This window comes from Bacillus rossius, chromosome 14, assembly GCF_032445375.1.
Source record: "Bacillus rossius redtenbacheri isolate Brsri chromosome 14, Brsri_v3, whole genome shotgun sequence".
NCBI lineage: Eukaryota > Metazoa > Arthropoda > Insecta > Phasmatodea > Bacillidae > Bacillus > Bacillus rossius.
Genome location: NC_086341.1, coordinates 7,765,472 through 7,793,185, shown reverse-complemented (window position 1 = coordinate 7,793,185; position 27,714 = coordinate 7,765,472). Strand labels below are relative to the sequence as shown.

Sequence of the window (27,714 nt, the reverse complement as noted above, 5' to 3'; positions counted from 1 at the left end):
TTTCCTTCTAAATATTTTTTTAAATGTAAAACGTAATTTTGGTTATGTAACTACATTCATACATGTTCTGACAACTTAAATGGACCCAAAACCGAAAGGAAAAAAAAAGCAAATAAGTAGTTGTGTGCTGTATAGCGCCTCTCATAAAATTACGGTTTAATTTTTTTTTGCCTTTTTTTTCTCTGCACGTGCGGCCAGATTATTTTATGTATGCTATAAATGCTATGCATTCTATGTAATATATGTAAGCTATGTATGGTATGTATGGTATGTATGCTATGTATGGTATGTAAGCTATGTATGGTATGTATGGTATGTATGGTATGTAAGCTATGTATGGTATGTAAGCTATGTATGGTATGTATGCTATGTATGATAGTGAACCGCGTCCCATTCTGCAGTCGATACAATCTGAACAATTGATAGAACAACCATTGTTTAGCTGAACCAAAAGTCTCTATCGCACATTATCTCAAAAATCAACAAACGTACGAACTGGAGATTTCAACAGCCACAGCAGAGTGTTATATTGTAACTCAGCGAAGGATTGTGTTTTTAACTTACTTCATGAGCTTTTCACGCAAATCCTGTAGAGAAAACGAAATATTTTGTGTGCCGCGAAAAAATATCTGACAGAAGTTCGTTCCGCCAGATGTTTCGCGGTGTCAGAATGAATCTTCAATCATTCACTAAAAACTCTTTGCGACACTGATAACATCACGTGTGAATCTGATAAATTTCCGTTGCAGTTATTATAAAAAAAACTTTAAGAATAAACCGTGTCCTATCGTGCACTAGTAATACGGTTAGGGTACACCCAAACCCTTAAGGGGGTGCCTCCCATTTCAGGTGATGATTTATATACATATTTATATTAATAACTGATCAACTTTTAGACTTTTTCAATTGTTTAAATTTCGAGTAATTAAAAATATATATAGCGCATACTTTTTGCATAATTAGCTGCCAAAGTTACATTTTTAACATTTTTGGGTTGTGCAAATAAGGAGAATTTAATTTATTGCAGAACTGAAACTTTTTAGGTTTAACTGCAATGCCACTAGCTACTTAATGATACGGTTTGCATTTCCATCACAAAAAAAAAAAACATTTCATGTTTCTTAGCTGTCAAAATCGTAACAAATTTGAGAATTTTTAAATGCCAGGTAAAATTAATTAAAAATTTTCTGAAAGCAATTCAAACCATTTCTTGAAGTGGCCAAAGGCATTGCAGTTAAACCTAAAAATAAAAAAAGTTTCATTTATGGCAAATAAATTATGTTCTCATTATTTTGTACAACCCAAAAAAAAACGTTAAGCAAAAAAAAAAAACTTTGAAACATTTGGCAGCTTATTATGCAAAAAAAAAAGTATGCGCTGAATATCTATATATCATTTCGTGAAAATAAAAAAAAATTGAAAACGTCTACAAGTTTATTTGTTAATTACTGTGAATATAAAAACCTTGACCTGAAACGGGAGGCTTGTTGTGACTTGGAATGTGTGAACGCAGTGGCAAGGCCAAGGCTGGGCGGGGGAAAGCGGAGGGGGCAGTCTGTCACAGTCGGTGATGGGCCTTGCAGGGTCCCCAAGATGGCGCTGGCGCGCAGGGACCGCCCGGCCCCGCACTCGTGTGGGCTGGGCCCGTTCCGCCCGCGCTGGCTCCAGCGGCTGGCCAACACTAAGTGCTTCCTGATTATCTACGGCCTGACGGGCAGCATCCAGGCCATGTCGCACATCTACACCTCGGCCACGCTCACCACGCTCGAGAAGAGGTTCAAGATCCCCAGCCGCATCATCGGTGCGCGGACACCAAGTCCTAACTTAGACACACACAAAACTTAGAAACACACAACTTCGAATTTTCTAAGTCATGACAGTTCTAAATTGTGATGTTTCTAAGTTATGCAATTTCTAAGATGTGATGTTTCTAAGCTATGCAAATTTATAAGTTGTGATGTTTCTAAGTTGTGATGTTTCTAATTTATGCAATTTATAAGTTATGCAATATCTAAGTTGTGATGTTTCTAAGTTATGCAACTTCTAAGTTGTGATGTTTATAAGTTATGCAACTTCTAAAATGTGATGTTTATAAGTTATGCAATTTCTAAGTTGTGAAGTTTCTAAGCTATGCAAATTTCTAAGTTGTGATGTTTCTAAGTTATAAAAATTCTAACTTATGACAGTTCTAAAATTATGTGTTTTTTAAAAGATTTCTAAGTTATTACTGTTCCAAGTTGTGACTTTCTATGTTATGTGGGGATCCCACATAAAACCACTAAAATATTTTTCCCCTGTCGCGAAATTGTTTAATTGAAAAAATAATTGGTGGTATTAACACGTCACATTATCATATTATATACCTAACTTCAAACGTGTGCAAAATAATTTATAGTATTAACTGTTTAACGAATTTTTTAACAAGATGGGCAGTATTTAAATAATATCCCTGGCCAAAAATCAAGTCCGAAGCCGGAATCCACTCGACTGCAAATTTATTTTGAAAAAAAAAAAAAAAACCTTATGATAGTACCTCGTTCGTAGTGGTTTAGAGAACCAACAAAATGTTAAATATCTTTTAACGACATGTTACTTCCAACACAATTTTACTGACCAGTAAATATCAGGAATTTTTTAAGTTATTATATTCGCGATATTCGCGAAAAAATTTACGGGTTCATTTTGTCACACGTGGGTCCGCTATATCTCAAAATTTACGCCGAGTAATGAGCGTTTATTTCATTTGCACACTAAAAATTTCACCCTGGGTTAAAAAAAAAAGGGGGGGGGGGGGAGGTTGTCTGTAAAGTCAGTTTACGGACGATAATTTTACTTGATAACGTCATAAGAAAAAAATATTGATGAAAAATTGCATCCTTTTTAATTTTCGAATATTATTCACACTCTTTTTTTGCAAATTTAATTAAAATAATTTGTTTAAAATTTAATCACGAACAATTAGTTAAAAAGCCCCGCCTTAACTTCTTTTTTTAGTAATTACAGGAGATTTTCTCGCACACGGTGGTCGGCCGGTTCTTTGCACGCTCGGGCTCAGGCGGAACGCGCCACAATCTTTTTTTCCCGTGCGTGCAGCCGGGGCGTTCATCGATTTATAAGACGTTATCACCAGAGTCCCGGAAATTTCGCGGATTCCTCTGGCCTTCAGGATAGATATTCAAAGTTATAGGTGTGCTAGACCCATGTTTACTTTCCCATTGGTCGATTTCTTAGCGAGAACATTTTTATCCTTGTTATTTTTTGGCACTACCTGATTCGCTTACTTCTCTCCTAGCTGGGCATGGTTGGGCTCACGTTCTTAAGAGGGGCGTGTCCGGATAACTGCGGGTCCAATCGTGAACACAGTGCGACAGTGTGGAGGTCTGCATTCTAGCTTGCGACTAAATGAACGCGCGAAAATTCCGTGGCTCTAGTTGTCACGTCCAAAAAAAAAAATGTTTCTACAGATGCTACCTGAAATGAATACTATCTTTTCGTTGTGTGTTTTATCGCGCTCGGCACGAGGTTCGGACGTCCACAAGTCGTCGACCTTGTGCGTCTTGTGCGTGGATCGGGCCAGGGCTGAGTTATGATTAGGGACACCTGTATTTCGCGATTTCATTTCGTGTCAAGGTATTTCACACAAAACACTGTAGCTTTTATCTAAGAGTCATGGCAAATGGTGAGTGTGCAGCATTTTTTTTTTGGGGGGGGGGGGGGAGGCGGGGTCATGATTCTTTAGGCGCGTTGAGGGTGAAATTTTTTTGTGTAATGAAATAAACTCTCATTACTCGACGTAAATTTTGACGGATAGACATAGCGGACCCGCGTGTGGAAAAATGAACCCGTGAATTTTTTTCGCGAATATAATAACTTTAAAAGATACCTGATATTTACTGGTCAGTAAAATTGTGTTGGGAGTATCATGTCGTTAAAAGGTATTGAACATTTTGTTGGTTCTCTAAAAGCACTACGAACGAGGTACTATCTATAAGGTTTTATTTTTTATTTTTTTCAAAATAAATTCGCAGTTCCAGTGGATTCCTGGTGACCACATTCCCATTGGCCCCGTCAAGAGCGGGACGACACCTCTCACCGACCTCAGCCAATAACTAGGGGCACCTGTATTTCGCGAATACATTTCGTGTCAAGGTATGTCACAAAACACTGTAGCTTTTTCTTAAGAGTAATGGCAAATCGTGTGCGTGCAGCAGTACGGTATATCCACATTCCCATCGGCCCCGTCAAGTGCGGGAAAACACCTCTCGCCGACCACAGCCAATAGCTACAAGAAAAAAATAACTACGGTGTTTTGCGATGTACCTAGACACGAAATGTATTCGCGAAATACAGGTGTCCCTACCAATACACTCTAAAAAAAAATTGTACTTTTACAAGGGAAATTCTTGGAAACCCTGTTGCCAAGGATATTTCTTGCAAAACTACAAGGCAGAGCCTTGCAAAATCGCACAAGGTTCAAAGCTCTGCCTTGTAGTTTTGCAAAATCGCACAAGGTACAAAGCTCTGCCTTGTAGTTTTACAAGTAATATCCTTGGCAACAGGGTTTCCAAGGATTTTCCTTGTAAAATATACAAAAATTTCTTTCAGTGTAACCACAGGAGAAAAGCTGCAGTATTTTTTTGTGAAATACCTCGACACGAAATGCCCTCGCGACATACAGGTGTGTATATAGTTGTGATCGGTCGGGGCGCGCGCAGGCGTGCTGATGAGCGGCAACGAGGTGAGCCAGATCCTGCTGTCCGTGGTGATGGCCTACCACGGCGGGCGGGGCAACAGGCCGCTGTGGATGGCCTGGGGGGTGGTCTTCTCGGGGCTGTCCTCCTACATCCTGGCGCTGCCCCACCTGCTGTACGGGCCGGGGGAGGAGGCCTTGTCGCTCACCGAGGAGTTCCTGGACCTGGCGGCGCTCAACTCCTCCGACCACTCGCGCAGTGAGTGCCGCCGAGAGAGATACTGAGATGCAGTGTGAGATACGGAGTGATATAGATGAGATATGTAGAGATTAAGATACAGTGTGAGATACGGGGAGATATGTATGAGATACATAAAGAGATTAAGATATATTTATAAGATATATAAAGACATTAAGTAAGATATAGTGAGATACGGAGAAATATAGAGATTAAGATTTTGAGTGAGATACGGATAGATGTAGATGAGATTAATAGAGATTAATATAGAGAGTGAGATACGGGGAGATATAGACGAGATACATAAAGATATTAAGATATAGTGAGATATGGAGAGATATAAATAAGATAAATATAATATAGATGGCTATAGAGATAGTGAGATATATTTATAAGATACATAAAGACATTAAGTAAGTTATAGTGAGATACGGAGAGATATAGATAATATATATAAATACATTAAGATATAGAGTGAGATAAGGAGAAATATTTCAAGATATAAAGATATATAATGAGATACGGAGAAATATAGATGAGAAATATAGAGATTAAGATATAGAGTGAGATACTGAGAGCTATAGATAAGAGATTAGGATAAAGTGAGATGCAGAGAGATGTAGACATATAGAGATAATGAATAATAGAGAAAATTAGAGGTAGATATAGAGATACTGTTAGATATAAAGTTAACATGTCAAAAATTTTATACTACACCAGAAATGGCCCGCCTCAACAATCCTTCAACAAAGACGTGTTATTAGGTGCACTGTCGAGTGTTAGCCGTGTATAGTTTGCTTACAGAGAAATGTGGGGTAGCCGCGGACACTTAGGAATACATCTCAAAATTAATGTACTAAATATTTTTAGAAAACCATTTTTGGTAAACATACATTTTAATTTGAAAAGCACGCAGTGCCCTAGTGTTTGTTATTTTAAATTTAAAGAGGTAGCCATTAAAAATAAATCAAATACTAAATGTCAATGACATCACAGGATAAATTATATGTTACAGTAGGTCAATATTCATCTCAGACATTACAATCAATTAATTACACACAATTCTTAAACGAAGCCAAAATTTGAAAACTAACGGATGTAAAATTGCTATGGTCCAAAAACCTATTCAAATCAAGATGACATCTTTGGATTTTTATATATATCCCTTAACTACAAGAGGTGATGTGATGTTGACCAGTATATTTTTGCGGATAAGTACACCCACGAAACTGTTTAAATATGTTACATCCTCACAGTCACCGCTCTAATTTCACAAGTTATCCTGTGAAATTAGAGCGGTGACCGAAACATAAAATGACGGATAAATGAAGATGAAGGTGTAACGCAAGTCCCTTGAGTGCTTTCAAAAAATTTGAACCGGTTGGTTTTTACGCCTAAAAGTTACTCCGAAAACACACCATTTTTAGTCATTTTAACTCTTCTAAAAGCTTTGGGACGACAGTAATCCTGTGAAATTAGAGCGGTGACCGAAACATGATATGACGGATAAATAAAGGTGTAATGCAAGTCCCTTAAGTGCTTTCAAAAAATCTTCACCAATTGGTTTTTACGCCTAAAAGTTACTCCGAAAACACACCCTTTTTAGTCATTTTAACTCTTCTAAAAGCTTTGGGACGACAGTAATCCTGTGAAATTAGAGCGGTGACCGAAACATGATATGACGGATAAATAAAGGTGTAATGCAAGTCCCTTAAGTGCTTTCAAAAAATCTGCACCGGTTGGTTTTTACCCCTAAAAGTTACTCCGAAAACACACCTTTTTTTAGTCATTTTAACTCTTCCAAAAGCTTTGGGACGACAGTTATCCTGTGAAATTAGAACAGTGACCGAAACATGATATGACGGATAAATAAAGGTGTAATGCAAGTCCCTTAAGTGCTTTCAAAAAATCTGCACCGGTTGTTTTTTACGCCTAAAATTTACTCCGAAAAAACGCCTTTTTAGTCATTTTAACTCTTCCAAAAGCTTTTGGGACGACAGTTATCCTGTGAAATTAGAGCGGTGACCGAAACATGATATGGCGGATAAATGAAGATAAAGGTGTAATACAAGTCCCTCAAGTGCTTTCAAAAAATCTGCACCGGTTGGTTTTGACGCCTAAAAGTTACTCCGAAAACACGCCTTTTTTTAGTCATTTTAACTCTTCCAAAAGCTTTGGGACGACAGTTATCCTGTGAAATTAGAGCGGTGACCGAAACATGATATGACGGATAATTAAAGGTGTAATGCAAGACCCTTAAGTGCTTTCAAAAAATCTGCACCGTTTGGTTTTTACGCCTAAAAGTTACTCCGAAAAAATGCCTTTTTAGTCATTTTAACTCTTCCAAAAGCTTTTGGGACGACAGTTATCCTGTGAAATTAGAGCGGTGACCGAAACATGATATGGCGGATAAATGAAGATACAGGTGTAATGCAAGTCCCGTAAGTGTTTTCCAAAAAAATTGTACCGGTTAGTTTTCACGCCTAAAAGTTACTCCGGAAACACGCCTTTTTCAGTCACTTTAACTCTTCCAGAAGCTTCGGGACGAGGCAGACCTACAAATGGCGGGTTGTTTCCAGAGGAGAAGCCGCTGCTCTGCACGACCAACAGGACCCTGGAGGGGATGTGCAGCCAGGCAGACTCCAGCGGGGAGTACTCCTGGACCCCTCTGGTGCTCATCTTCCTGTCGCAGTTCGTGCTGGGCATCGGCATCACGCTGGTGCACGCGCTGGGCCAGACCTACATCGACGACCACACCGAGAAGAGCAACACGCCCATCCTGCTCGGTGAGTTCGCCGACCTAGGGGACGCACCACAACGTACAACGTTCAATAATGCCGAAAACCATAACGCCGAAGGCCAAATTGACTACAACGCCGACAGCTATAAAACTGATGTGTACCATAACGCCGAATTACCTCAACGCCAAACAATGGCATTGTAGGACTGCCACAAAGGTTAGGTTAGGTTAGGTTAGGTAAGGTTAGCACACTAATTCATTAAGTTGTTTTTCATTTTGCTCCTGTGCCCCCCCCCCCTCCACGCAGCAACATTTTTCGGCGTTACTGTATTTCGGCGTTGTGGTACACAGCAATTTTCTAGCTGTCGCCATTGCGGTCAATTTGGCATTCGGCGTTATGGTATTCGGCGTTATTGTACGTTCGGCGTTGTGGTAACGACCCGCCGACCTCCACCGCTACTTTTCCGCTCCTCGTCTTGGATACAAGTCCTTCCGATAGAGTTGAAGACCTTGTTGCCCATGCTGCTGGCATAATGCTAGCTAGACATGCCTGGTGTTTCCCCGCCATTGTACCTCAATGGTGTGAAGAATGTATCACTGTTAGCCATTGCCATTTTGGGCTGCTGTGATGTGGCATTTGCATAGTTGGAAATTGTCGCATAAAGAAAAAAATGCTCTGTAAAGTGTAGTTCGAGTAGCTAGGCAAAACAAGTAGACGTTCCTTGGTTTACATCGTAGATTTCATAACCGTACAGAGATCACTGCCTCAATTGTGTGAAGCCTGCATCACTGTTAGACATTGGCATTTTGAGCTGCTGTGATGTGGCATTTGCATAGTTGGAAGTTGTCGCATAAAGAAAAAAAAAAGCTCTGTAAAGTGTAGTTCGAGTAGCTAGGCAATACAAGTAGACGTTCCTTGGTTCACGTTGTAGATTTCAACAGCCAGCATCTTGGGGGTGCATTTCACAAGTTTTAACGGTCATGCTTGTGATCTAGATCGTGGGCTCCCTCGTCCACAGTCGACTGACTGCTTCTTGGCTTCTGGGCTTAGGCCACCAAGCATGCACCCCATGTTTCAGCACACCTTGCTGCAGCCATTTTCAACAGAGATGTTTGCATCAATGATGCAAACACAGGCTCAACCCAGAAGCAAAGAAGTGCACGCATGCATTGATGATAAACCGAACAGTCTCTTTCAAATTAAAAGAAAGACATACCAAAATGTTAACTCAAAATTATATAAAGCACTAGCTGAAGTACCTGGCTAAGTTTGTGATGACTACGGACGCGTGATAGGCCCCTGGCCAAGCCGTTTTGACGACTGTATCACGTGCCGAACACCACCACTTCTCTCGCCTATCCACTACCCTCCCTCATACAGCTACAGCGCTAGAGCCGATCGAAATGTGGGAGGTTTTAATGGGTTTATTGACAATAATCGTATTGTGAATTGTGTAATTGCCACAAATTACCACAGACTAATGCAACTAATGACACAGTACTTGGTTTACAAACTATTATAAATTCCATTTTAAAATTTTAAAATAATTTTTTAACTGCAATACTTTCTGTTTTTTTCGTGGGAGGCATTATTGGGTCAAACCTTTTAACTGACTGAATTTTTCAATTTTTTTTTTTAACAGATGGATATTTAAAGTTTCGCGAGTAGATAAGATAAGCAATCGAAAATGCATCAGAACATGTCCATGAGCACCGATTTTTGGTTAAAATGTTTTTAGACAAAATAAATTTGCAGACTAGCTGCCCTTATTTTATACCTCCAATGTTCTTAGTTGTTGACGATGGAAAAATCAACGGGTGAATAATGCTGGATTAGGAAAATGCTAGAATAATCATAGCCAGTCAAATAAGCTGTTCTATGAACTGGTTACATCTCTACCATGTACACGAGAATTTTTGCGAGATTGGAGATACATCCATCTAGCAGCGATGTTGACGACTGTAATGTTTTTTTTCCAGGCGTGTACATGTCGCTGAGGATGCTGGGACCTGCCGTGGGTTTCGCCTTCTCCTCGTTCTGCCTGAGCCTCTACATCGATCCAACACTGACGCCGGTCATTCAGCGCAAAGACCCGAGGTGGCTGGGCGCATGGTGGCTAGGTAAGCTGAAATGCTCGCTCTTTTTTTTTTTAATAATATTCTTTGAATTGTTTCTTGCAAATGGAAAAAAAAAGACCGGATGGGCCACCTATTGATGCAGAAGTTGCTACTACGTTTCAGGAACTGAGATCTTTTCCCATTCTCGGGAAACGGACAGACCTTTTAACAGGCCTCCGTCGTCTAACATTCTGTCACTGGTTGTCATGTTTGGTAACTGCCATGTTATAAAAGTATTAGATGACTGTTTTGTTGTAATTTTATTGTTCAGTTTTGTGTAAGTGGACACACCCTTAGCAGTCCTGTATGTCTCTAACATTTTGTCAAAGGTTATCAGATTTGGTAACTGCCATGTCATAAAAGTATTAGACAACTGTTGTAATTTTATCCAGTTTTGTGTAAGTGGACACACCCTTAGCAGTCCTACATCATCTAACATGCTGTCACTGGTTCTCAGGTTCGATAACTGCCATGTCATGAAAGTATTAGATGACTGTTTTGTTGTAATTTTATTGTTCAGTTTTGTGTAAGTGGACACACCCTTAGCAGTCCTACATCGTCTAACATTCTGTCACTGGTTGTCATGTTTGGTAACTGCCATGTTTTTAAAAGTATTAGATAACTGTTTTGTTGTAATTTTATTGTTCAGTTTTGTGTAAGTGGACACACCCTTAACAACAGTCCTCCATCGTCTAACATTCTGTCACTGGTTGTCAGGTTTGGTAACTGCCATGTCATGAAAGTATTAGATGACTGTTTTGTTTGTAAATTTATTGTTCAGTTTTCGTGTAAGTGGACACACCCTTTAACAGTCCTACATCGTCTTAACATTCTGTCACTGGTTGTCAGTTTTTGGTAATTGCCACATTGTAAAAAGTACTAGATGACTTGTTTTGTCGTCATTTCATCGTGTAACGCGTGTATGGTGATGCCCTTCCTTTGCTTCGCACTGACCGCCAGGCTGGCTGGTGCTGGGCACCGTGAAGATCGTGTTCGGCGTGCTGCTGGCCTTCTTCCCGAAGGAGCTTCCTCCCAAGGAGAACAAGAAGGCGGTTGAAGGAGGCGTCGATCCGTCGGCGACAGACGCCGAAGTCTCCGGGAATAAGCCGAAGCCCCAGAGCAACGGGACCATCGTCGAGAAGGACACCGCCGTCTCGCCCGGGTCGGAGAAGCAGGCGGACCAGGAAGGAGACGGTGAGAACGTGCAACAACGCCTTTCAACTGAGGACCACCACCTCGGGAGATTTTGACGCGACAACGCCTCTAATAATTCGATGAACGCCGGCTGCACGCACGAAAAAAGTATCCCGTAACGCACATTGTCCCGTTACGCCGTGTCCCGTTACGCTCATTGTACGCTTGCGCCGCATCTATCTGTCTTCCACTCGATTGGAAAAACCATCGATTTGACTTTTTCGAGGCACATTAAACTTGAAACACTCCCATTCGTTTCCTACTTTTCCTATCATCGTCCTATCCTGAACAGAATAACACAGATTGGAAGAAGTTAAATAGCAAACGTGTATAAAAGTTATCGTTAAGATAATCTCTTCGTTAAAGTAATAAACATATTTGAATTAATGAGTGCAAATAAAAGTAAATTTATCAATTAAATTGTAGATTTCATTTCACTCCTTCTTTGTATCCATACAAAATAGTGATAATTCAATAAAAATTATTCAATTTTATTCATAAAAGTATGCAATCATTTCATCAATGTTTTGTTATGACGTTCTCACGTTGAACTATCGTAAACCGACTTTAAAGACAACCAATTTTTTTTTAAGTGAAAACGTCTTTAGCCGCGTTGAGCGATTTTTGGTAGGGGCAAAACTTTTGGGTTCGCATCACCGACGTGCTGAAGTAGCAGTAAGTGAAGTTAATTTGACCACGTGAATACGTGACCTAGGTCTGACATCACTGGTAAGTCATAGCTAGGTAATGAATTTTTACGTAATTTTTTACATACCACTGACATCTGTTGTGACTAAAAAATGATGTAAGGATAAATGATATCATGCTGACATTGTATTGATATAATGCCAAAATCATTTTCTTACGTACATTTGACGTAGTTTTAAGTTTTGACTTCTTTTGATTGTCCCCATGACTGGATACTTTTTTTTTTCTTTTTTGGAGACCCCCGCCTATACGGACACACATGCGGTGAGTAGAGTTTCAGAATAAAACCACGCTCGAATTAAAAAACTGCTCAAGATATGCGTGTGGTGTCTACTTACGAAAAAAATATTTAAGAATGCTTCAAGGGCGAATGAGTAATTGTGTTTCCTTTCTTAGTTCACAACTGTATTTTTTGAAGAGTGATAAGGCTTAAATGCTTGTTTTCAGAATGACAACTTTTAGGCATGAAAACTCCGGTTAGGATTCGTGAAACAAATCCGTGTCCGCCATATAATATTATGGTCGACGCTGAATTCTCATAGCTGTCCTATGCACGACAAGAAGACTGCACATAAGTCCAGAGGAGACACCACGCTAGAAGCACCGCACTTTTCATTCCACCTAACACAGATACACCCCTGATTATCCATAGAAACTATGGCGCGCCTGTTGTTTCGCCATGCCTTCTTGCAGCCATCTTCAAAGCACGGTACACACAGAACACAAGAACTTAATCTCTCTCGAAGGTGATTTCAACATGGCACGCTAGAATGTCGGGTACACAATTATTTCCATAAACATGGTCATAACCTAGATATCATAATGCAGTTAGTGACTTTGCCACGACATCCTACGATCTAGATTTTTTAAAAATATAGCAAAAACCACTAGAGTTTATATACAAGAAAACAATATTACATCAAAATTATTAGAGTAGGAAACACTCAAGCCTATAAAGTAATAAAACATCTATAGTGACTTAGATTCTAATAAATATTTAAGGTTAAAGTTTAGTGTTTGAATGATATATTATGGGTATTTTGGAAATAATACAGCATAACAATGATAGTGGGAAACGTCGAATCGAAGATACCCAGGTTTTTCCAGTTAAACAATTTTTTTTTTGTTCGTGGATGAAAGAATTAGGTTAAAGGTAGGTCTATTTGGTTCTCAAAAGTAAGTTGAACACATTTATATAGAAGTTTATTTAGTAGTTAAGGAAATACTAAGGTTTTGTGTTTTGTGAGATCATCATCATCATCATCAGTTGCTTCCAGCCTATCGCCGGGTCAGCAAAGTAAAATGTCTTCATCTTCCTCTGTCCCTCTACCGTTCCTCATCCTTCACTTTATTCTAGTTATTTCGTCTCTCCTGCACTTCTTTAACTATCTGCTCTTCCCAGCTCCTCGTTGGTCTTAATAGGGGTCTTCTTCCTGAGTACTTCGACTCCATCATTTTCCTAGACAGCCTCTCTTTTTCCATTCTCTGAACATGGCCATACCATACCATTCTTACTTTTTCCATGATATAATTCAAGTCCTGCACTCCTGCTATTGCTTGCAACATCTCATTCCTGATCCTGTCTCGTCTCGTAACTGCCAACATACTCCTCATAAACATTCCAGTGTCTCTCTTTTCTACAGTCCAAGTCTTTGCTCCATAACGTAATTTTGTGAGATATTTATTACAGTTGTATGTTATTTACTTTGATGAAAAAAATATATTTACTCCAGGCTTCTACGAAACGATGGTGCGACTTCTGAAGAACAAGATCCTGATGAGCAACATATTCGCCGCCATATTCTTCATCATAGGAGGATCCGGAAGCATGACGTTCTCCATGAAGTACCTGGAGACGCAGTACCACGTATCGGCGGCCGGCGCAAGCATGTTAGCAGGTGACATAGCAAGGGTTTGCATGGTACCTGGCGAACGATTGCTGTTTGCACGATGCGAATCAATCTCTGCCTCTATGGTTCCTCATCAATGGTTACACAAAACAGCGATAAACATTAAAATGGTGCATGCCAAGGGTTTACACACAAGGCGTTAAGCTCTACTTTAGACCGATGGAAGCTGTTTGACTGAGGGAACTCCTGTCTTTGCTAGTTATAGCTATGGATAAATATTAGATAGCGAGAACTTCTGAATTTAAATAAAGATTTTTATGTGTTTATATTCGACATTAATTTGCACTTGAGTAAAAAAGATAAAATAATTTACAAATTTGCTTATAAACAATAGTAAAATAATAATGTAATATAAAAACAGAAAAAGTCATAGCAAAATTTAAATAATGATTTAAACTTCATTTTTTTTAAAAAAAGGCAATTAGTGATATACATTTGTATTTCCCGAAGGAAACAGGAAGGGAGATTTAAAAAAAAAATTGGTTTCACTCGTGAAATTTTCTCACAATTTTTTAAAGTTAAGATTTTTCAGGGTTTTGGAAAAACAGATTTTTTTTTATCTATTTATAAATGATGTACACAAAATTAAGTAATATATGTCCATGACTATACACATAAGAAAAATTTCAAACGGTATACAAAACAACTACATTATCTTAGTTCATGCTAAAAATAATTTAAAAATGGCTTCTAAGACTAATGCTTTCGTTACTCCAGACTTGTTAACAAATTTAGGGAAGTATTGGACTTACGGTTCTGTGTGTGCTGTATAACTAAAGGTACACATATCGAACATTTAAAAAAAAACTATGTTAGTTTACTGTCAATTGGATGTATGTTTTTTTGTAAATTAAACTGTTTTAATACACCTTTGAAACTGGGAAATTCTTTTATGGAAAGCCTTAAATTTAGGACACTGCCCATTCAACTGGGTGTCCCCAGGCACGACCACCTTGCTGGCCATGGTGGTGGGTGGGCTTCTTGGTGTTCTGAAATCTTATCGGCAGGTTCAAATGGGTGTCCTCAGGCACGACCACCTTGCTGGTCATGGTGGTGGGTGGGCTTCCTGGTGTTCTGAAATCTTATCGGCAGGTTCAAATGGGTGTCCCCAGGCACAACCACCTTGCAGGTCATGGTGGTGGGTGGGCTTCCTGGTGTTCTGAAATCTTATCAGCAGGTTCAAATGGGTGTCCCCAGGCACGACCACCTTGCTTATCATGGTGGTGGGTGGGCTTCCTGGTGTTCTGAAATCTTATCGGCAGGTTCAAATGGGTGTCCCCAGGTATGACCACCTTGCAGGTCATGGTGGTGGGTGGGCTTCTTGGTGTTCTGAAATCTTATCGGCAGGTTCAAATGGGTGTCCTCAGGCACGACCACCTTGCTGGTCATGGTGGTGGGTGGGCTTCCTGGTGTTCTGAAATCTTATCGGCAGGTTCAAATGGGTGTCCCCAGGCACAACCACCTTGCAGGTCATGGTGGTGGGTGGGCTTCCTGGTGTTCTGAAATCTTATCAGCAGGTTCAAATGGGTGTCCCCAGGCACGACCACCTTGCTTATCATGGTGGTGGGTGGGCTTCCTGGTGTTCTGAAATCTTATCGGCAGGTTCAAATGGGTGTCCCCAGGTATGACCACCTTGCAGGTCATGGTGGTGGGTGGGCTTCCTGGTGTTCTGAAATCTTATCGGCAGGTTCAAATGGGTGTCCTCAGGCACGACCACCTTGCAGGTCATGGTGGTGGGTGGGCTTCCTGGTGTTCTGAAATCTTATCGGCAGGTTCAAATGGGTGTCCCCAGGCACGACTACCTTGCAGGTCATGGTGGTGGGTGGGCTTCCTGGTGTTCTGAAATCTTATCGGCAGGTTCAACTCGGTGTCCCCAGGCACGACCAGCTTGCAGGTCATGTTGGTGGGTGGGCTTCCTGGTGTTCTGAAATGTTATCGGCAGGTTCAAATGGGTGTCCCCAGGCACGACCACCTTGCAGGTCATGGTGGTGGGTGGGCTTCCTGGTGTTCTGACATCTTATCGGCAGGTTCAAATGGGTGTCCTCAGGCACGACCACCTTGCAGGTCATGGTGGTGGGTGGGCTTCCTGGTGTTCTGAAATCTTATCGGCAGGTTCAAATGGGTGTCCTCAGGCACGACCACCTTGCAGGTCATGGTGGTGGGTGGGCTTCCTGGTGTTCTGAAATCTTATCGGCAGGTTCAAATGGGTGTCCCCAGGCACGACTATCTTGCAGGTCATGGTGGTGGGTGGGCTTCCTGGTGTTCTGAAATCTTATCGGCAGGTTCAACTTGGTATCCCCAGGCACGACCACCTGGCTGGCCATGGTGGTGGGCTTCCTGGTGTTCTGACATCTTATCGGCAGGTTCAACTGGGTGTGTCCCCAGGCACGACCACCTGGCTGGCCATGGTGGTAGGCTTCCTGGTGTTCTGACATCTTATCGGCAGGTTCAACTTGGTATCCCCAGGCACGACCACCTGGCTGGCCATGGTGGTGGGCTTCCTGGTGTTCTGACATCTTATCGGCAGGTTCAACTGGGTGTGTCCCCAGCCACGACCACCTTGCTGGCCATGGTGGTAGGCTTCCTGGTGTTCTGACATCTTATCGGCAGGTTCAACTGGGTGTCCTCAGGCACGACCACCTTGCTGGCCATGGTGGTGGGCTTCCTGGTGTTCTGACATCTTATCGGCAGGTTCAACTGTGTGTCCCCAGGCACGACCACCTTGCTGGCCATGGTGGGTGGGCTTCCTGGTGTTCTGACATCTTATCGGCAGGTTCAACTGGGTGTCCCCAGGCACGACCACCTTGCTGGCCATGGTGGTGGGCTTCCTGGTGTCCGGACTGGTGATCGGCAAGTTCAAGCCGCGACCGCGCCTCATCCTGGGGTGGAACGTGGTGCTGGGGTTCGTCAGCGTGGCGGGCTACGTCAGCTACGTCTTCCTGCGGTGCGAGGACCGCGGACTGCACGGCCTGGACGTGGCCAGCGGCGCGTGAGTCTTCTCCGAGGCCCAGTCTCGCGCCTACCCTTGCTGTTGCACACAGTGTTCTATATGCCACAGACTACACACACTATAACCAAGCACTATCCCTAGTCCAGACCGGCACCCAAAAATTATTCCTGGTTCAATATTCACCTTTGGGGGGCTTCCGCAGATCTTTAATACACCCTACCCGATTGGCACTTCCAAAAGAAGGGCTGGGGGCCTGTCATCACGAGACAATCCGGCTTGTTTTTCATTGGGATCGCACATGGATAATTTTTTTTGGCATACACTGAAATGTGGTGGTTTGTCACCTTGGACTCCAGGCACCCCCTCCCACTGTGCAGTGTTTCATTCCTAACCAGCTCTGATGACCTGGTCGTTAAGGCTCATTCGCACGCTCCACGTAGGTTCGTTTCATTTTATTCATCATTACTATTAGTTGACATCTCCATTGCATTAAGTGGTTAGTTTAAAACATATACTCACTAAGTGTAATATCTGCTGAAAATATTGGCGAGAAAACTTCTGAAGCAAAGGAGGCATTGTGTTAAAAATACAGAAAAAAAAAATTAAATAAACGTAAAGCCTAGATATATTATAAAAAATTAACATGGAGTGTACAACCTAGCTATAGCCGCCTGAAAGTGTCTGATTACGAATAGCTTTTAATGGTTTCTTATTTAACGTGTATTTTTTTGTACAGGTAGAAAGGTTATAATGGGTGTTTTGAAAGCCCTTTTATAGGTACTGTAAGTGGTATAAAGCTTTCGTGTAAAGTCCCATATAGGTGTGCCTTTACCAACGCGAAGACTGCGCGTCAGTACGGTGCCAGGCGCGTAGAGGCGAGTAGACGCGTGATGCGCGAGCCGGTGTCGACCTTAGCCTCCTTAGCCTCTTATCCAACCCTCCCCCCTCGGCCCAGACATAGTCGGGGATGTGTCTGTGTCGGTGAGGCGGGATGATAAGCGCGACGCTCGCTGGTACTTCTAGCGCGGTGTCTTCTCTGGACTGGCGCGCAGTCTTCTGGTCGTGCAATAGGGCAACTATGGAACTTTTTTATGGCGGATGTATGAAGGTGAAGGTGTGAAGCGTGTCCCTTGCGTGCTTTCGAGAATCTGCACCGGGCGTTCCATGCCTGAATATTATCACGAAAACACTGGTTCTTAGCCATATTCGTACGTAATCCTTAGGGGCACGCATATTTCGCGAAAATATTCCGAGACTATCCTTAAAGTTAAAACACTGTAGCATCGTCTGTGTCTCGTGATTGGGCGAGTTTCTTTCTGTTCAATATGTCGATTGTTACGACACCAATCACAGTGAGTCGTCAGTGCGGAAGCAAACGCTTCCTGAAGTGGCTCGGGTCAAACAAGACAACGACTTCTCTCGCAGACGTCCGCCAATCACGAGGAGAAGAAACCGCTGGTGCGGGTATAACTTGTTGCAGTCTAGTAGGCGTTCAGATTTATTCGCGAAAAATGCATGCCACCTAGCTAACTTTAGAGACCGGAAAAATTCGCGAATTCATTTCGTGATAGGCAAAAATACAAATAGTTATACATCAGTGCTGCCTCTGCTATTGGCTCACAACTCACCTGGATGTCTCTGAGCCAATGAGAAACACCCAACCTAAGGCTTTATCGAATCACAGGCTGCTACGTTGGAACGTCTCACAAGACAGCAGCCAATAAATGGGTCACATTTGACCGAGTGTACGTAGAACTGTGGATTTCATCCTACAGGTCATTGAACCCGTGAATTTTTTCTGGTCCCTACTAATCCTCCTTGAGGGTATCCTTGATCGCTGTTCGCGAACAGACACCGCTCTGGCAGATCAGGTATGGGCGGGGGTTTTTTCCCCCCGGGTCGTGCGGCAGAGCGCTCTGACTGCCCGCAGGACCGACTTCGTGAACGAGTGCAACGTGGACTGCGGCTGCGCCAACGTCAGGTACCAGCCAGTGTGCGACGTGGAGAAGGACGTAACCTTCTACTCGCCGTGCCACATCGGCTGCCGCGCCTCTCGCCTCGACCCCAACGGCACGAAGACGGTGAGTTGAGTGACCCCCCCCTCCGTCGTCGACAAGACACCTGGGCGCTCACCAAGCACAGCCTCACTTATTCATCCAACCGGACCAACTGCCGTATCTCGGCTTCTCTGGGTCGTAGCCGTGTGTCCTTGGCGAATGATTCACCAAACGTTTCGGGTCGACATTGCAGTCGCCATCATCGGGGAGCAGTTACCTCCTGAGGTTCTTTACCAGTTGTCCTGCCTTTATATACTCTTGCCTGAGGAAAAGGTGCTTCCTGATTGGCTGCTGATGTGGGCCAATCAGAGCCTTTCCTTTCTTCTGTTTTGCTGGGTTTGTTTTGCGAATCAGGGGCGATCAGACAATTCAAAACAGCCCAGCCGACCAGAAGAAAAGGAAGGCTCTGATTGGCCCACAGAAGCAGCCAATCAGGAAGCATCTTCCCCTTTAGGCAAGCGTATATAAAGGCAGGACTACTGGTTATGAACCTCAGTAGGTAACTGCTCCCTGATGATGGCGAATGCAATGTCGGCCGAAACGTTGGTGAATTATTTGACAAGTACACGGCTACATCCCAGAAGCCAAGCTACTTCATATAATGGCCGTGAAAGCCTGCGAACATTATTACAGGCCAACTGTGTTTTAAAATTTTTTGAAGTCAACACGCCTTTAAAATTTCTTCCACGGTGGGAGGCAATTTTAAAGAAGTATTCACGTCAAATAAAATTACTCAACTTTTGACACGTGCAGGCATTCACTGTCAGTAAAGTATAACACATGTTAACAAAGATCACAGTCGTTGGTGGCAATTTATCCGGAGTTGCTCGGTTGTGTGTGTATGCGACGCTGTGGTTGTGTGTATGTGACGCTGTGGTTGTGTGTATGTGACGCTGTGGTTGTGTGTATGTGACGCTGTGGTTGTGGTTGTGTGTGATGCTGTGGTTGTGTGTATGTGACGCTGTGGTTGTGGTTGTGTGTGATTCAGTTGGTTGTGTGTATGTGACGCTGTGGTTGTGTGCATGTGACGCTGTGGTTGTGGTTGTGTGTGACGCTGTGTTTGTGTGTATGTGTCGCTGTGGTTGTGTGTATGTGACGCTGTGGTTGTGGTTGTGTGTGATGCTGTGGTTGTGGTTGTGTGTGATGCTGTGGTTGTGGTTGTGTGTGATGCTGTGGTTGTGTGTGTGTATGTGACGCTGTGGTTGTGTTTATGTGACGCTGTGGTTGTATGTATGTGACGCTGTGGTTGTGGTTGTGTGTGATGCTGTGTTGTGTGTGTGTGACGCTGTGGTAGTGTCTATGTGACGTTGTGGTTATGTGTGTGTGTGAGACCCTGTGGCTGTGTGTGTCTGACGCTGTGGTTGTGTGTATGTGACGCTGTGGTTGTGGTTGTGTGTGATGCTGTGTTGTATGTGTGTGACGTTGTGGTAGTGTCTATGTGACGTTGTGGTTATGTGTGTGTGACCCTGTGGCTGTGTGTGTCTGACGCTGTGGTTGTAGTTGTGTGTGACGCTGTGGTTGTGGTTGTGTGTGATGCTGTGGTTGTGGTTGTGTGTGATGCTGTGGTTGTAGTTGTGTGTGATGCTGTGGTTGTGGTTATGTGTGACGCTGCGGTTGTTCCCGCCGCCCGCACCAGGTCTTCACGCACTGCGACTGCGCGCCCGGCGCCAGGGGAGCAGACCTCCCCGCAGGAGACGACGGGCTGGTGGTGGCGAACGGGCCCTGCGCCGTCGACTGCTCGCGGGTCATCTTCGTGTACATCGCCATCGGCTTCGTCGTGCACGTGCTGGGCAGCTCCGGCCGCATCGGCAACGTGCTCGTCAACTTCAGGCACGCTTTCTTACATCACACGTGCAATCGCCCCAAACATTTTCCAATTAGTAGTTGCTCTGCAGTGGCTTGGCTTCCAGTAGGTAACTGCTCCCTGATGATGGCGACTCCGATGTCAGACCGAAACGTCGGGGAATTATTCGCCAAGGACGCGGCTAGTAGGTAACAGCTCCCTGATGATGGCGAGTGCAATGTCAGATCGAAACGTCGGGGAATTATTCGCCAAGGACGCGGCTAGTAGGTAACAGCTCCCTGATGATGGCGAGTGCAATGTCAGATCGAAACGTCGGGGAATTATTCGCCAAGGACGCGGCTAGTAGGTAACAGCTCCCTGATGATGGCGAGTGCAATGTCAGATCGAAACGTCGGTGATTTATTCGCCAATGGACGCGGCTACAACCCAGAAGCCAAGCTACTTCGGACAACGGCCATGAAAGCCTGCTAACATTAGTAGTTGCTCTGCCTTAAAAAAAAAAAAAATGTGTGTGCGAGGAGTCCACTAGTGACAGAAGTGAAATTTCCTACTTATTTGGTATATATCAATCACATTATTCATATAGAATTGAATGATACTTATAAATTTAATAATTGAAAAAATTTATAACTCTTTTCCACACGAATAAATAAATTGTAGATACTTTAATAAACTTAAAATAAATATGGTAGCGTCAATTATGGGCCATTACGAAAACTGAGGAGTAGACCAACAAAAGCATCGTTACGAGAATTCCGTAGCATCACTTCACTGCTGCGTAATTTATACCTAGAGACCAGGAAATATCGTGGATTCGTCTAGCCTCAGGGTAGAATTCAAAGTCATAATGTGTGATCAACCCATGTTTACTTTCCTATTGGGTGATCTATTACATGAAATAATTATCTCTTTTTTAATTGGCACTACCTTATTCGCTCACTTCTCTCCTAGCTGGGCATCGTTGGCCCACGGTCGTAGAGGGGCGTGTACAAATAACTGCTGTCAAATGATGAACACAGTGCTAGTGTGTAATGGTTTGCATTCTAACTTGAGACTGAATGAATGCGCGAAATTTCCGTATCCCTATTTCTACCTCTCCCCTGCCGTCTCCCCTTCAGGCCGTTACAACTAGCATATAGCATGCTACTTCTAGCGCATGCGTTTGAGTGGCGTCGCAGCTGACGCACTATCCTCCTCTACCGGTTCCCCCACCACTTACCTTACTATTCCCCTCATGCGATCCAGAATTTTCGTAACGCTCAAATATTGTAGCCCCCTCAGCAACGAAGCTTCACTTCAAAAATAATTTTAATTCATTTATACATTTCATACGGTAAATATAAGCGGGTAAAATCTTCTGTTTTATCAGCAATGCAAGAATATTCTCTCGTTTAGACAAGGCCAACAATTAACTTTTTTTATCAGAACCTCTCCGAATATATTGTTTCTGCATTCAGTAGCGAAGATAATCGAGCCTTGATTCAAAATTTGGCAAATAAAAATTTAAAAAATATATATTTGTTTTTAGCTATTTGTTGATAGGGCTTTAATTGGTGATTTCACACAGAATTACTATGTTTCACACGCATAAAACCTGAATAACCGTCGTGAATTTAATTACTAGTTTATTTAGCCACGAATAATTTAGAATACTTACTTCAGTTACTATGAAACACATTAAGCATTAAAATAAGTTATAAATTTTTATTACTAGGTATTCAAAAAAATATTTAATATTTAATTAATTTATTTAAATACATGTAATAAGTATCAAATTTAATATCATACTTTTTTGAATATTTTTTAAAATCATAATGTGTAAATTATTTTACAATTTTTAATGAAAAAAATGTTTATATTACATATTATATGTAACAATTATTCTGGCAGACAGTAAAAACTCAATTTTTCTATTCGGACAGTTTTATTTACTCCACAAAATGTTTTGGCTCCAACCACAAATTTAAAAAAAAGCAACAACTCAAAGAGTTTTTTCTTGGTTTAACCAATATTATTTTAAAATTTCTTAACTCGATACTCTTGCATTTAGAGAGCAAGACTAAGAGAACGTTTGCAATTTCATATTTATAAATTGTATATTTATTTTCGTAAATATTGTTGTGCTTTACGTTTCTATCACTTGTTCGCTAGAATTTCACAACGTGTTTTACTTTCTGCCATTACCCATCTGGCTGGGTTTTATTCAAATTTATAAATTTAATTATTAACTGAATTAATTTAATTACTCATTTGTTTATTTTGTTGGTAGCCACTCTAAGGCTGCATTAGACGAATCTGTTGAGTCACGCAATTGTATAAGCTGGTTTGCACAACACGTACGTTTTATTTGCAGGTGTGTGTCGCAGAAGGACAAGGTAGTGGCACAAGGATTTGGACTGATGTTACTTAGCCTGTTCGCCTTCATTCCTGGGCCGATCATTTTCGGAGCAATCATCGGTGAGTTAGGCATTTATCTACACAGTTTTATCTTAGTCGTATTCACTCAGGTAGATGGAACAGAAAACTTCTGTGAGATTTGCTGTACTCGATTTTAGAAACTTTAATGACGTGACGTCTAACAAATCGACGAACGCCGGCTGCACGCACGAAAAAGCATGACTCATTGTCACGTTCCGCCTGAGCCGAGCGTGCAAGAACCGGCCAACCACCGTGCGAGAAAATCTTCTATAATATCAAACAGGTTAAAGGCGGTGTTTTTTAAAAGCAGAAATTTACAAAATTTGATAAGTATATTTGTCCAATTTCGTCATTTCAAATTAACAATTTATTGACATTGATTTGATTTCAGTTTATTTCTATAAACTAATTGTAGGTGATTATATTTAAACAAATTATTTAAATTAAATTTGCAAAAACTGTAAATAATATTTGAAAATTTAAAAAAGTATGCAATTTTTTCATCAATGTTTCCTTATGACGTTATCACGTAAAATTATCGTCCGTAACCGACTTTAAAGACGGACCCCCCCCCCTTTTTTTTACCGTGAATAGCTACGTGTACATCATGCAAATTGTAATAATGTGTGCGATTGTTCACAGACTCCACTTGTCTGGAGTGGGACTCGTCCTGCGGCTCCAAAGGAAACTGCTGGCTGTACCACAAGGACAAGTTCCGACTGTACTTCAACGTCACGGCAGTGGGTGAGTGACCAATAGAAGCCTATACCTGACTACATTGTAAATTTACTAAAGAAAAAAAAACAATTTTAATTTTTTTTTCCAATTAATACAATATGTAGAGTAGGATACATTTGGAATACAATATTTAATTTTATTGTTATACAGTTAAAAATACTAAGTGATTAAATAAAAAGCATTTTCGACTCATTTTTGCGGTCCATCTATGCCATGGGTAGAGACCTGCAAAATTCGCGGATTCATTCGGTGATAGGTTAGAATTCAAACACATATACCTCTTAGATAATTTTGCTATTGGCTTACTGTTCATCTGGACGAATCTCAACCAGTTATAAACCCTCAACCAAAGAAGGATCGAATCACAGACAAACCAGCTGAGACGACTTACAAGTTGGCAGCCAATGAACTTGCGTTATTTTTCCCGAGTGTACAGGGGTATGTGCAGTCTATCCTGAAGGCCATCTAAACCGCGAATTTTGCAGGTCTCTAGCCATGGGTGTTGAACTAGCACACCTGCTGAGTTGGTGGGACAGGTACCAGGTCAGGAAGGTGGCTGATGTTGCAAAGGGGGGATGTGGGGATGGGGACTTGCAGCGCTGACGACCCTGGGCACGCTGCTGGACCTGGTGGTGTGGTACCTGGGCGCCAGGCTGGACCTGTACGGCGAGCAGCAGGAGCCTGGCCATGGGGCCCAGGTCGCCGAGAAGTACTCCCAGCTAGACCTGGGGGACGACCTCAAGGCGCGGCCAGAGGCTTGCCCCAGCGTCGCGTAGCGCTGCCAGGCCGCCCGCTCGCCGACCACCTCTTCACTCCCCTTACCCCTCCCCCCCACATTCCCCTTCCCCTACCTCCCCCCTCCCCTCTTCACTCCCCTTCCCCCTCCCCCTCCCACATTCCCCTTCCACTACCTACCCCCTACCCTCTTCACCGCCTTCCCCTTCCCCCTACACCTTCCGCCTTCACACCTTCCCCTTCCCTCTTCACCTCCTTTCTCATCACCCTACACCCTCTTCCTTCACAAACTCCCTTCCCTCTTCACTTCCTTCCCCTTCTCCCTCCCCCTCCTCCTCCCCACCTTTCCCTTCCCTCTTCACCATCATCCCCTCCCCCTCCTCCTACCCCTTCCCCTACTAACTTACCCTTCCCTCTTCACTTCTTTCCTCACCCCCTCTCCCATCAACCCCTTCCCACCTTCCCCCTTCACCTACCCCCTTCCCTCTTCACCTCATTCCCCGTCCCCCTCCCCCTTACCCTTCTCATCCTTCCCCATTTCCCCCTTACCACATTCTCCATTTGCCACTTCCCCCATTCCCCCTTTCCCCCTCCTTTACCATTCACCACAAACACGCGTCCACGTCTTCATTCACCTCGCTTCCTCGCATGTCTGTTCTGCTTGCCCTGACACCATTTCTTGAATTTGTGTCATTGTGGTTTTAACCACTGTGTTTTTTTTTTTCGTGGGGGAAAAATAAAATTTCATAAATGCAAAATAAGAGAACAAGCCTGAATCATCCCAGCGGTGAACCGAAACAGGTGTCGAAGACAACACAACGATGTCAGCACAAGCGAAAACACATTCAATGCTAGACAGCACAAGAATTATCCGGATGGAATTTATCAGTAGGGGGAAAAATATAATAATGACAGCACAGACGAACACAGTGGCACGTTGAGACATTTTTTTTTTACAATAACAGAAAATGCAGACGGACAACAAAACGTCGAGAACGCAGCAAATACACGATACCAACGATGAAGATGAACGTGTATTATGGACAAAACCACAACACCGACGAACACAGTAGGTTTCACTTGATGTAAGTTTTTGGACATACGCCATTGCTAAGAACGTTTTCTGTTGAAGAAAAACTAATAAATAAAATAAATAAAAATACACAAGAAAGACAAAAAACACACAAAATTAAGCAAACAATTGCTGTTGTCAACAAGAATATAAACACCACAAACAAGATAACACAGTAGGTTTCCTACGACAATAGTTGAGAGGTTTCGGCGAACTGGCATCTGTTCCTGCTGTCAGGCACAAACAGACTGACAGATTAATTTATACATTTTTCCAATAACAAACAGTGCAAAACTGCAATGGTGAATGTCCAAGAGATTGTATTAAATCAAAATTCCCAATTGCATGAATTCTTTTAAATGAACGTTCTCTGTTCGGTAAAAAATTTTGCAATCGATTTTAAACTTACTTCCCGTTCAGCTAGAGACATTGCGACTTTAAATATAACTCAGAATTGGATGGTGGGATCGCTCCTAAAATTTCGCGCGATGAAAACGTGGCGGACGTTGCCGATGTCCGACGAGACTTTATCGGAGGAATTCCGCTGGCTCCGCCAATGCATTCGGTCAGTATTCAGGTAAGCGTAAAGTCAAAGCATAATTTTTTTTTTCAAATCCAGAAAAAAAAAACCCATGGTAACTTTGGTAATTAATTCAAAAAATATATATTTATTCAGACAAGGCCGCAATGAAAAAGGCGTACACTACCTACTAGAATAGGAAAGACTTCAGTTCTTCGAAACTTGGAACGTTCCCAGGATCAATACAATTATTACATGATGTACAACACTCTCAAACCAAGGCGTTTACGATTTGATTTTTATAACTTATACAGTCGTTGATTTGGAAAAAAAAAATTGTAAGAAATATCTTACATTAAGTATATAAAATATATGTGTAAATTTTGTACAAAGGGCTGATATGATAACTGTAATACCTTTCTTCAGGGTAAAAAAAAAGTTTGTTGGATGACTATATTGTACATAGTATGTGTTATCAATAAAATGAACATTTTATCTGAGTAGTTGTTTCTGTTCATATTATAAGAGTAAAGTGCTTTTGTACTAAACGATTGTCAACAAATCCACGATTGTAAGTGAAAAATTGTTATAATATTGGCATTGACGTAGCTGTGTTCATAAAGTTGGAGGAGGGGGGGGGGGGGCAAATAATGATTTTGATGTCATGTAAACCCATTTCCCTCTTACTAAGACGGGGGGTCCGGGGGTCCTCCATCGGAAAATTTTGATTTTAAAAGTGCAAAATAGCACTTTTTAAGCAGTTTTTGTATCTAACCATTGGATACAGCGATGTTAAAATTATTATTGTTTCCTTAAGATAAAATTTGATGAGTGAAGAAATTACAAATAAAGTTGGGCAGAATAATATTATAAAATAAAAATATCACGGTCTAGAAAGTTGGGGGGCACAGACCCCTCCACCCAAAAAGTTCAGGGGGACACGTCCCCTCTGTCCCCCCCCCCCCGGTTCCTACGCCCCTGAATATTGGAGTCCACTGGTGTGTGTAGGAGTCCAAACACACTATTCCGGGTTTGTTGGCACAGTCCTCTGCTGTCTTGGGACTCCTGTGTGCTGAACCCCAGCGGTCCAAAATGCGAAGGGGGTGTGTCAAGGAGGGGGTCGGGAAAGCCAATAACCGTCCATCAAGCCGCTGCAACTGCCAAGCAAGCGTGCCACCCTTACGTCGCCACATCATCGCGTCGTTTTTGATCCAGGGGCGGTCTGGACCATCGCGCGCATTTGCCACCCCCCCCCCCCCTCCCAATCCCTCCACCCATGCCGACGTCGTTAAACCGCTTTATCGCCTCGCCTCGGATAACCGACAGTTAAGTCTTTTCCAGCGGCGGTCCGGTCCGGTCCAATAACCACCACCACCCCCAGGGGTAAAACTAAGTGCTGCGAGGTCCATACAAATAGAAATGTATATGTTCGTTCGTTCAAATTCTCACATCTCCGAAGGCTCTTCACCAATCGCTTTAAAATTTTGGCACAATGTTGCATAAGAATACGCACGTGTTTTTACATACATATGTCAGGTAAAAAGATAGATAAAAAATACATATATGTAAAACATAGATTTTTAATATTTTCATTGTTATAGTGACATGCTGTATATAGATATAGAGTGAGATATGGATATGTAGATACAGAGATATAAAGAGAGATATAAATATATGTAGGTAGATATATTAAGAGAGATATAAAGTTATACATGGAGATATATAGATGCTTTATAAATGTGTACCTTCTTCAAATAAATTTAAAAAAAAATGGAGGCATTGCAACGCATGCTGGGGCATTAGCTAGTCACAAATAAATAGC

The 27,714-nt window shown here is 42.3% G+C and overlaps 1 protein-coding gene across 1 annotated transcript in view; it reads left to right on the top strand.

Moving 5' to 3' along the window:
• Window positions 1-26,392, top strand: part of LOC134539097 (solute carrier organic anion transporter family member 74D-like) — a 233,658-nt gene extending 207,266 nt beyond the window's left edge. The window contains exons 3-14 of the mRNA XM_063380826.1: window positions 1,584-1,801; window positions 4,716-4,949; window positions 7,508-7,714; window positions 9,649-9,789; window positions 10,747-10,980; window positions 13,422-13,586; window positions 16,392-16,587; window positions 18,479-18,629; window positions 20,242-20,435; window positions 22,763-22,866; window positions 23,470-23,571; window positions 24,163-26,392. Coding sequence (XP_063236896.1) covers window positions 1,584-1,801; window positions 4,716-4,949; window positions 7,508-7,714; window positions 9,649-9,789; window positions 10,747-10,980; window positions 13,422-13,586; window positions 16,392-16,587; window positions 18,479-18,629; window positions 20,242-20,435; window positions 22,763-22,866; window positions 23,470-23,571; window positions 24,163-24,341 — 2,125 coding nt within the window. The 3' untranslated portion in view covers window positions 24,342-26,392. The remainder of the gene's footprint in view (window positions 1-1,583; window positions 1,802-4,715; window positions 4,950-7,507; window positions 7,715-9,648; window positions 9,790-10,746; window positions 10,981-13,421; window positions 13,587-16,391; window positions 16,588-18,478; window positions 18,630-20,241; window positions 20,436-22,762; window positions 22,867-23,469; window positions 23,572-24,162) is intronic.
• Window positions 26,393-27,714: the final 1,322 nt, after the last annotated feature.